General features: G+C 49.6%; 1 protein-coding gene across 4 annotated transcripts; it reads left to right on the top strand.

Moving 5' to 3' along the window:
* Positions 1 to 212: 212 nt before the first annotated feature.
* Fancg (FA complementation group G) lies at positions 213 to 9,640 on the top strand. 4 transcript variants are annotated; one of them, XM_076564063.1, is made up of 15 exons: positions 213 to 342; positions 445 to 779; positions 980 to 1,073; positions 1,922 to 2,053; positions 2,312 to 2,514; positions 4,639 to 4,774; positions 4,924 to 5,054; positions 5,143 to 5,289; positions 5,417 to 5,568; positions 6,699 to 6,768; positions 6,915 to 7,201; positions 7,343 to 7,389; positions 8,107 to 8,262; positions 8,650 to 8,767; positions 8,903 to 9,640. In XM_076564063.1, the coding sequence occupies exons 2-15, from the start codon at positions 684 to 686 to the stop codon at positions 9,009 to 9,011; spliced, it is 1,878 nt and encodes a 625-aa protein (XP_076420178.1). In that variant the 5' UTR covers positions 213 to 342; positions 445 to 683; the 3' UTR covers positions 9,012 to 9,640. The 4 variants fall into 4 exon arrangements, with proteins under 4 accessions (XP_076420178.1, XP_015860058.2, XP_076420179.1 ...); XM_016004572.3 differs by having other exon boundaries at positions 261 to 779; XM_076564064.1 differs by lacking the exon at positions 8,107 to 8,262 and having other exon boundaries at positions 291 to 779.
* Positions 9,641 to 11,196: the final 1,556 nt, after the last annotated feature.

Raw genomic sequence — 11,196 nt, 5'->3', positions numbered from 1 at the left:
TGATGTTTACATACACTGAGCCAAGAACTTTTCTCTTTTCTTTCTTTCTGCGTAGGGATGTCTGATTCCCCTGGCTTTTTGCTCAAAAAGAAAGGATGGGAAGATGACTAAGGGCGTCAGTCCCCTGTCCCTAGCTTTTAGGAGACATTTTCCTTTTGCAGGGGGGTAGGGGAGTGAGTGGAGGTGGGGGGTGGGGAAATCCTTTCTTGGGCGCTCTCCACAGTACTACAACCCCCAGCAGGCACCGCGCGGGCCAGCCTGCCACGGAGGGGGAAACCTGGGCTGCCGTTGGTTCTTAAGGCAGAGCGGAGCCAGAGACTCTGGTGCCAACACCCGCTCCCGGTAACTTAAGTCTCACTACTGGCCCCCGCGAAGGCTAGCAGTCTGTCCCTGGCCTGTGGCTGGCCTGTCTTCCCACCTCCTTGTTCCGGGTCTCTTTTCCAGTTTCCCGCGGGAACCGACTCTTGAAGAGAACCAACCGTGGCCGAGAGTTTTGCAGCCTGGCCAACCAGAGCCGCGGCGGGCGGCGGCGGGAAGAGCGTGTTGAGCTTCTGGCCACCGAGAGCCCGCCGGCTGAGACGCCCAAGTGGGCACCCACCTCGCGGCTAGGGTGAAGGCGTCGGCGGGACCAGCATCACCCATCAGAAGACCTCTTCGGGGAACGGGGCTCAACCTCGGCGACCATGTGCAGCCAGATCCTTCCGGCCCTCCCCCAAACATCTTCTAGTAGCCTGGACCTGTGGAGGGAAAAGAATGACTGGCTCGTTGGACAGACTAGGGTAAGATGGTTCTGGGACCCTCGCCTTGTAATCTCAAGGTCCCAGAAAGCGGGTTTGCAATGATTTCACCCTAAGCCTGGGGGAAGGGGCAGAGCTTGATCTCTGTCCAAAGAGCCAGAAATGACTGGAAAATGTGTCCCACTCTTGTCTCGGTCACGAGGGAGAAGGACTGATCCTCAGCGGCCCCCTCCTAATTGCAGCAGCTGACTGGGGATTCTCGTCCGTCTTTGAGGCGACAGCAGTTGGCTCAAGACACACTGGAAGGGTTTAGGGAGCTCCTCCTCACTTTGCAAGGTAAGACGGAGATTTCCTCTCCTCAGCAGCGGTTCTGGGATTGAGGTGATTATTCCGAGGGTTTAGGAGTCCTGTTTTGTCGGGTGTTCTGTATTCTGAGGACGATCAAAGAAAGAAGGTCACCTTTAAGATAAAGCCAAGATAAATTTTAGGCTCTTTGCAGCAGGGAGGTCCAGCCTCTGGTGGACTGAACCTCGAACAGCTGTGCAAAGGCGTATCTGTTGACTGTTACACAAAAGATGCTTTTTGGGTAAAACAAGTTCCTCATACCAAAGCCCCTGATCTAATCTGCGTGTTCTTCTGAGGGAAAGCATCACTTTAGTGTACTGTTTGCAGTACACAATAATTCTAGATGCTCCAGGTGTGCCAGGACCGTGTTGTGACCAAAGTCACGCAAAGGCTGTAAAGCTCCTTCAGAAAGACAGCTCTCTAGATAACAGAAAACAATCACTGTTTCCCACAGTGATTTCTGAAAGTCTAAGTCCTTATGGAAAATAACTATGCATTCTGATGTTTACCCTAGATGCAATGATTCTATTAATCTTTTCTCTACACTGTTTAAAGCACCAAGAGACCAGTGGAATTGTCTTTCAATAGGTGAATTCCCCCTCACCTTACACACACACACACACACACACACACACACACACACACACACTCACAGCAACATTTGAAGAAGTGATTTTTCAGGAGATTTCAAGAACTTCTTGTTCTTTCCAAGTTTCTGAACAAAAGACGAATTCCTTATTGAAGGCATCTTGGCTGGAGTGGGGTTGATCTCTGGATTGGGAAACCGTTTGGGCTATATTTCTCAGGCTAGCCTGTGAGACCAGCATCTGTCGCTCCAGGACTCCCTGCTGCTCTTCCTGCTCTCCCCTTGGAGCTGACTGTCACCTGTAATTATATAATCCTGAGGGCTAGCCTGGCCCAGGGTTTCACTGAAGACCTTATCAAGGATGTTCAAAGGGGCCTAGAGAGAGGTAAGGCCTCCCATGCCCCTGGCAGTTCCAGTCTGGATTTAGGGGCGAGGCTTGAGGGGGTGGGATGTGGGTAGGGGATGGGGTAGGGGGGTAAGAGGCACAAACCCTGTCATCTCCGCTGAGACAGATGCCCTTTTCTCGTCCTCTGTATGTTCTTCAGACCAGGTGTATAATTGTAATCTTTGGGAGTTTTAAGAAAGGAAAAACCAGAGGGTGTGGGGAAGATGAGGGATGTATGTGTATGTGTGTGTTCTACAGTGATGGAGACCCAGAATCAGCTGGAGCCAAAGTCACAGCAGGGACTCCAGGAGCTGTGGCACTCTGTCCTTTCTGCTTCCTCCCTTCTGCCGGAGCTGCTACCTACCTTACACTGCCTGGCCAGCCTTCAAGCTGTCCTCTGGATGAGGACTGACTGCTCGGGGGACCTGGCCTTGCTCTTGCAAGCCCTCAGTGGCAGCCAGGTACCCAGGAAAATGAGGATGGCAGTGCTTACTCTCCGCTCTTCCCCGTAGCTGCACCATTTACCTAGGACTTCAGACATGCTAGGCAGGCTCTCTACCACTGAGATACTTTTTCCAGCCTCCCCTCCTGCCCACTTGTTAAGAAAATTTATCTCTGTGTGTATGAGTGTTTGACCTACATGCATATATGTGTACTATGTTCATGCCTGGTACCCATGGAGGTCAGAAGAAGGTGTCGGATCCCCTGGAACTGGAGTTACAGATAGTTGTGAGCCACCACGTGGATGCTGGGAACCAAACTTGGGTCCTCTGTAAGAACAGGTGCTCTTAACCATTAAAAGCCATCTCTGCAGTCCACCTCTCCCACTACACCACACACACACACACACACACACACACACACACACACACACACACTCTTTTTTTTTGAGACAGGGTCTCACTATGTAGTCTTAGCTCTCAACGTAGACCAGGCTGGTTTCAAACTCACAGAGATCTGCCTGCCTCTGCCTCCCGAGTGCTGGGACTAGAGGAGTGCACCACCATGACAGGTCTCCCACTTTGTTTTTGAGTCGGGTCTTACTGTGTACCCAGGCTGCAAACTTATTGCAGTCCTCCTTGCCTCAGCCTCTCCGATGCTGAGATTTACAGCTGTGAACCACCACACCCAGCTCTCAACTCTCATTACTTTTTTTTTTTTTTTTAAAGATTTATTTATTATGTATATCACTATATCCTGCCTGCAAAGCCAGAAGAGGGCACCAGATCCCATTATAGATGGCTGAGAGCCACCATGTGGTTGCTGGGAACTGAACTCAGGACCTCTGGAAGAGAGTCAGTGCCCATAACCTATGAGCCATCCCTCCAGCCCCTCATTACTTTTTAATTGGAGGTAGAACCTTAATAAGTTGTCAAGTCTAGCCTTGAACTTACTTGCGCCAAGGCTACTCTATAGCCTGGGCTCAAGATCTTGAACCTGTGATCCTTTTTGCCTTAGCTTCTAGAGCAGTGGTTCTCAACCTGTGGGTGGATGATGACCCCTTTGAGGGTCGAATGACCATTTCGCAGGGGTCACCTAAGACCATCAGAAACACAGATGTTTACATTACGATTGATCACAGTAGCAAAATGACAGTTATGAAGAAGCAGTGAAATAACTGTATGGTTGGGGGGTCCACAGCAAGAGGAACTGTATTACAGGGTCAGAGCATTAGGAACTTGAGAACCCCTGTCCTGGAGTCTGAGTCCCTCAGACAGCAGGCCAGCACCACCGTTCTCAGCCTACAGCATCCTGTGCTGGGAAGGCTGCTGTGATGGTTGTCAAAAGGAGCAAAAACAAACAGACAGAGAACCAAACCAGTTTTTTTTTGAGACCTTGCTTTGGTTAGCTCCTCACTGGGGGATTTTCTTGGGGGCAGTTTTTTTTTTTTTTTAAAGATTTATTTATTTATTATGTATACAGTGTTCTGTCTGCACATATCCCTGCAAGCCAGAAGAGGGCACCAGATCTCATTACAGATGGTTGTGCGCCACCATGTGATTGCTGGGAATTGAACTCAGGACCTTTGGAAGAACAAGCAGTGCTCTTAACCTTTGAGCCATCTCGGGGGCAGTTTTAAAAATTGCTTAATAATGGGCTGGAGAGATGGCTCAGCGGTTAAGAGCACTGGCTATTCTTCCAGAGGTCCTGAGTTCAATTCCCAGCAACCACATGGTGGCTCACAACCATCCATAATGAGATCCAGTACCCTCTTCTGGCCTGTAGGCAGACATACAGACAGAACACTGTATACACAATAAATAAATAAGTAAAAAAAAAAAAATTGCTTAATAAATCCAAGTCAGGATAAGGCTCTATGAGTGCTAAAGCTACCTCCCAGGCTCAATCCTCTCATAGTAACCCAAACACATTCCTTGTCCCATGGCCACCTGGGCATATGAGTGACAGGGAACTTTCTAGGATTTTCCTTCTTGCCTGCATCATTGCCCCATAGTTATCTTTCTCTTATAATGGGGGAACAGTAATCAGAAGGAGGCTCGGGCTCAAAGACTGGATGGGACAGACTGACAGGAGAAGACGGGGTGCTTGCAGATGAGAGCCTCTGACTGTCCTTCTCTCTCCAGACTGAGACCTCTGAGGATCTGCTACTGCTGCTAAAATCCTGGAGCCCTCCGGCTGAGAAGTCAGATGCCCCATTGATTCTGCAGGATGCTCAGGGGTTGCGGGATGTCCTTTTGACCGCACTTGCCTGCCGCCAAGGTCTAGCAACCTGATCTATCCCTTCTTTCCCTAAAGGGTCCTCTGGGCTTCTGCTCTCTGTATTTCCGTGGAGTTCCTCTAAGCTGTTGTTTCCCATCATGCTTCCTACCTTCTGAGCTTTTCTAAGCCTGCACTGTGATTGCCTCCAGGCCTCCAGGAGCTTATCACAGGGAGCCTACCCCGTGCACTGAACAGCTTGCATGAAGCAGCCTCAGGCCTGTGTCCACCATCTGTGTTAGTCCAGGTGTACACGGCGCTGGGGACCTGTCTCCGTAAGATGGTAAAGCTAAAGCCTTAGGAATTGGGGGAAACCATGGACATCATGCCTTGTCAGGGTAGCTAAGGCTTGTATCTTTCCATTCATGTAGGGAAATCCACAGAGAGCGCTGTTGTACTTGACTGCTGCCCTGAAGGTGGGAACAACCTGTGCCCTTCCTCTTCTGGAGGCTTCCAGGATATATCGGCAACTAGGAGACACAGCAGCCGAGCTGGAGAGCCTGGAGCTGCTGGTTGAGGTGAGGAGCTTCCAGGTGGAGACACCTTGTAGAGGCTGCTCAGGCGCCTGTGTTGGGACGACTCATCAAGACAGAAGTACGCAGACGTGTGGTTCTCAAAGACAGAAACTCTTCCTGTTCTTTTTAGGCCTTGAGTGCCACTCATGGTCCCAAAATGCTCAGACTTCTCATTGAGGTGGAATTGCTGCTTCCACAACCCGACCCAGCCTCTCCTCTTCACTGTGGCACACAGAGCCAGGCCAAGCACCTGCTAGCAAGCCGATGTCTGCAGACAGGGAGGTGAGTCTCCCCACTGCTCACCACAGCCCCCCTTCCCACTTCTGATGCTTTTGCTGGGCATGCGATTCTCTCTCTCTCAAATTTTATTTATTTTTGGTATGTGTGGTATACTTGTGCGTGCAGGGTTAGGGAGAGCTTCCACTTGGCTGTTCTGGGGTATGTAAAAGCTAGAGATTGACATTAGATGTCTTCCTATGTTGTTATCTACTATATTTCTTTCTTTCTTTCTTTCTTTTTTTTTTTTTTTTGGTTTTTTTTCGAGACAGGGTTTCTCTGTGTAGTTTTGGTGCCTGTCCTAAGACCAGGCTGGCCTCGAACTCAGAGATCCTCCTGGCTCTGCCTCCCAGTGCTGGGATTAAAGGTGTGCGCCACCACCGCCCAGCTCTCTACTATATTTCTTGAGACAGGTTCTCTCAGTGAACCTGGAGCTCACTAGTTCTGGCTAGACTGGCTGGCCAGTGAAGCCTTGTGATTTGCCTGTCTCTGGCTCCTCCTTCACCCCCAGTGCTGTGGTTAAAAATGTATTCTGTAGCCTGGTGGTGGTGGTGGTGGCTGCGGAGGTGGTGGTGGTGGTGGTGGTGGTGGTGGTGGTGGTGGTGGTGGTGGTGGTGGTGCACGCCCTTAATCCCAGCACTCGGGAGGCAGAGGCAGGTGGATCTCTGAGTTCCAGGACAGCCTGGTCTACAGAGTGAGTTCCAGGACAGCCGGTGCTACAAAGAGAAACCAAAAAAGAAGTGTATTGCTGTGTGGGTTTTTACAAGAGTCCCGGATCTCTAACTCGTCATATTTGCATAGCAAGCACTTTATCCACTGAACCATGTTCCCCAGACCCCATGCTTCTCTTGTGAGATTGCTTATTCCTGTACTAAAGCATGGGCAAGACATAGCTTCCTGCCTTAAAGCAGACCTTTAACTGAAAAGTCCTGTTTGAAATGCTGACGTGGCCTACCCCATCCATCCTGAAATGGAATGGATCTATACTGAGCCAGGGTTGGAGCTTCCAAGCGTCCCCCCCCCCTTTACACCTCAGGGCCCAAGGCATCCCTCATTAGCCAAGAGAGTATTCTCACTGGAACCTTTATGGGGGGCCAGGGTCCTGGGTGAAACTCACGGGCTGACTGACTCTCCAGGGCAGGAGACGCTGCGGAGCATTACTTGGACCTGCTGGCCGTGTTACTGGGTGGTGGCTCAGAGCCGAGGGTAGGTGTGGTTAGGTGGGTGGGGGGTTGGGACCCCTCTCCCCGCACTTCATTGGTCTCCCTGGGGGATCAGTTCTCTCTGCATGGTACTGGTGAAGAGCTCAGGAGTTGATGGCTCATGCCCTTCAAGACACTGCCCTCCCCCAGGTCTCCCCGCCCACCTGCTCTCCCGGGCCTTGTGTACCAGAGTTGTGTCTGGAGGCGGCGGCAGCGCTGATCCAGGCAGGCCGAGCCCCAGACGCTTTGACTGTATGCGGGGAGCTGCTCAGCCGAACTTCATGTCTGCTTCCCAAGATGTCCTTGTGGGAAAATGCCAGAAAGAGAACCAAAGGACTGCCATACTGCCCACTCTGGGTCTCTGCTACCCACCTGCTTCAGGGCCAGGCCTGGTCACAACTAAAGGCTCAAAAAGAGGCACTTAGTGAGTTTAGCCAGTGAGTCCGGGAAGACAGAGTCGGGGGGAGGGTGGGAGGATGTCTTTCTGATCGGGACCTCAGTTGGTGGACTTTATTCTTAGTAGTTACCTTAATTTCTGAGGTCGGCTCTTTATTCCTGCCATTTATATCCCACTTCAGGTGCCTAGAGCTGCTTTTTCGGGTCCTGCCTGAGGACAAAGAACAAGGTGATTTAATTTTTTTTTTCCTCGAGACAGGGTTTCTCTCGGTCATTTTGGTTCCTGTCCTGGATCTCACTCTGTAGACCAGGCTGGCCTTGAACTCACAGAGATCCGTTTGGCTCTGCCTCCCAAGTGCTGGGATTAAAGGTGTGCACCACCACCGCCCGGCTAATTTTTTTTAAGTTTTCTTTTTTCCTTTCTCTTCTTTTTTATAAAACAGGTTCTCATATCGACTAGGCTTGCCTCAAGTTTGCTATTTTAGTCAAGGATGCCCTTGGACTCCTGTTCCTCTTGCCTCTACCTCCCAAGTGTTGACAATATAGATGTTTGAACTGTGCCTGACTCTAATTTAGATGTTAGTTTTTCTTAACTCCTGAAAGTGGTGTGTGGTTCCCTTCCCATTGTACTCCAGTCCACCAGACTGGGAGACTTAGGGGGACATGCTGGCCATGGTAGCACATACCTTTAATCCTAGCACTCCCAGCAGGTAGATCCCTTAATTTGGGACCATCCTGATTTACATAATAAGTTCTGAATCAGCCAGGACTATGTGGTGAGCTCTTGTCTCAAAAAAAAAGTTGGGGAAGATAGGAGGAGAATGGGGACTTGGAGGTTTGGTTGGTGTGTGTGTGTGTGTGTGTGTGTGTGTGTGTGTGTGTGTGTGTGTGTCTGGGTGTCTGGGATGACGGGAAGATACTTGTTGACTTTGGTGGTGGTCTCTAGGTGCAGGCTCCAGCTGTGAGCAGAAGTGTAGGCCTGATGTGGTACTGAAACAGCTTCAAGTAGCTGCTCTGCTTAGTCGTGGGCTAGAATGGGCAGCCAGTGGCCAGGATACCAAAGCCTTAAGTGACTTCTTCCTTAGTGTGCAGATATGCCCAGGTAAGTACATTTGCATGACGTTGGCCTTGTAGAGGAGGAGTGGTACTTGACAGACATGTAAGAATGGTACGCCTGCCCAGATAGGAAGACTGGATAGGGTTACACTGTATTACCCAGAAGGTAACCATGTGTGCATATACAAGTATGCAAGGCTCCTAAGAATTCCCTGGTCTCTCTGTTGTCCTCAGACACAAAGATCTGGACTATGTAGGGATGGGTTTGTAGGAACAGGGTCAGTTGAACATTTTGTACTGGGCAGGCAGTGTGAGAGTATGGTTATGAATACTCTAGTTTTGGTTTCATGTGTTGTGTAGACAAGGTGCTGCTTCTCTCTAGGTCTAAGGCTGTATCAGGTTCTAAGTCTTTGTGTTTTCCGGGGGGCTATAGGCAATAGAGATGGCTCCTTTTACCTGCTTCAGACTCTGAAAAGATTGAAACGGAAGAACGAGGCCACTGCTTTCTGGCGGGAGGCCCAAACTCGAGCACCACAGGAAGAAGCTACCTGGTAAGGCCAAGTCTTCCTGGCTTGGGCTGGGGAGGAGTTAGGATGCTGTAGTGGAGGTGCTGAGGAACGGAAGGAAGGAAAGATGTCAAACCCGTGTCTCTTGCACTCTTAGGCACCGCCATTCTTGCTTTTCAGGTCTCTTCCACTGTATTTAGAAACCTGTTTGAGCTGGATCCATCCCCCTAACTGTGAAGCTCTCCTTGAGGAGTTTGGAACATCTCTGCTGGAGTCTCATGACCTGTAGCTTCCTTGTTCCCAGGAGCTTGAGCTGGGGCCCCTGTGGACCATCTCCACGGGGAGGGTTTTTTCCTCCCTTATCCTCTTTGGATGATATGGCTGGAGCTGATTGTTCCTAAGTCACTCCTCCACTGCTGAGCTTGCTGGTCTTGTGAGCTTGTCTCCTTGTGCCAGTCTAGTTCCAGAACGGTTCCAGAACAAATCATTGACTTCGGTCATGACATCTGTTTCCTGTTTCTTTTCTTTCTTCCTTGTTTTTGGTATGTGTGTTGAGTAAAATCACGTATTTACCTATTATCTGCTTATTACACATGGTTGAATGGGAAGAGTCATGGCAGACTAGTTGGGTGTTGGTTATTTAAGATGCTGTCTTCCCAACATCCAACTTTCGTCTACCTTCCCTGCCTTCCAGGTCCCCTCTTCCCTCCCACTTTGTTTTTGGAAGGTTGGGTTCTGGGGACTGAACTCCAGTTCCTCACATAGAAGTCCCCAGCCCCTCCCCATCCCTCACCCAAACCCCACTATCTGTCTGAAGAGCCCGAGGTATGAGCATGAGGAAAAGGCTACGTTAATCCTTCTGAGGAAGCAGTGATAGAGTCCTTTAAATTATTAAAAATTTTAATTACTTATTTTAAATCATGTGTGTATGCCATCCATATGTGTGTGGGTGCCCTTGGAGGCCAGAGGCGTTGGGTCCCTCAGAGTTATAGTTACAGCAGGTTGTGACCACCTGACATGGGTGCTGGGAATCCAAGCTGGGTCCTCTGGAAGAGCAGTTACACTCTCTTAACCACTGAGCCATCTCTCTGGCTTTGTTACCTGAAAGCCCACGAATCTGTGGTAGGTGACAGTGAGTGAAGTTGGTCTGAAGAATGATCTTGACAGGCCTCTTAGGGAAGAGTCGGTAGGTACATGATACTTAAGAAGTGGTATGCCACCCTAATCCCAGCACTCGGGAGGCGGGGGCAGGTGGAATCTGAGGCCAGCCTGGTCTACAGAGTGAGTTCCAGGACAGCCAGGGCTGTCTCAAAAAAATCAAAACAAAAATGGAAGAGATGTTCCTCAGAGTAGCTCCATATCTAGAAACAAATGTCTCAGATCCGTCTGTGTGGGTAGGAGGTGAAGGGTGAACTGAATCAGGATGCCACTCGGAGCTAACAGTCTGTTGACTACAATGAGAGCCAATTGTCGTTGGGGCCCAAGGACCTAAGTCAGAGCCTGTGGTTGATTTTCTTGCTCTTAGGCACTGCTGAATTTGCTCTGTGTTCTGCAAATGTCCTTGATCTCTTTGAACCCGAGTGCTCTTCCTCCCCAGATAATATTTAATACACTATAGGAGGGAGTATGTACTCCCGAACCCCGAGAAATTGTAAAACCTGAGGGGTTTCTTAGGAGAGCACAATGTCAACAGCGTGGATTAAGAGCTGGGGTGCTGCTGATTCAGAGCTAGGGTCCAGAGAAAGGGTGGCTAGAGCGAGTGTTTTTTGGTAGACCTAGCTATGCAGCACCAGCTGGCTTCAAACTCTCAACCCTCCTGCTTTTAAAGCCTGTGGTGTACTGGGATCTAGGGTAAACACCACCATACCCAGCTGTTTTTGCTTTTTTAAAAAATTATATTTACTTAGTTTTGAGACAGGGTCTCACTGTGTGGCCCTGACTGGCTGCAACTCTTTTTTTTTTTTTTTTTTTTTTTTTTTTTTTTTTTTTTTTATAGACCAGGCTGATTTAAAACTCATAGAACAGAGATCCGCCTGCCTTTGCCTCCCAAGTGTTGAGATTAAAAACATGTGCCACCACACTGCTTTAAAAATTTATTTTTGAGATAGTGTTTTGACGCTAGGATTATAAATCTACGCCACTACGCCCGACCGGGTTTTGTTTTTCAGAAAGGATCCGGTATCCTGAGTTTATCTCCAACTAATAATTCCCCAGCCTCTGCTTCCCAACTGCTAGGATTACAGACCTAGCCCATCCACCACGCCCTTGGTTGGAGTCAGTGTTTTAAAGGAGCACGGAGGGTTACTGTAGTGTAGTAAGAGGATCCCCACGATTGGCGAGGAATGGACTACGTGGGTTATCATTACAACCCGACTAAACTAATAAGGGTTCAGGCCATTGTGCCAGGTTCTTCCAGCAGCTTATAAACTAAGGAGCCAATCAACTGGAGCCAAGTAGGAGAGGCCTCCCCGGGG

The sequence above is a fragment of the Peromyscus maniculatus genome, chromosome 2 (assembly GCF_049852395.1).
Source record: "Peromyscus maniculatus bairdii isolate BWxNUB_F1_BW_parent chromosome 2, HU_Pman_BW_mat_3.1, whole genome shotgun sequence".
In the NCBI taxonomy this organism is placed as follows: domain Eukaryota; kingdom Metazoa; phylum Chordata; class Mammalia; order Rodentia; family Cricetidae; genus Peromyscus; species Peromyscus maniculatus.
This window is presented reverse-complemented; position numbering and strand designations above follow the sequence as displayed.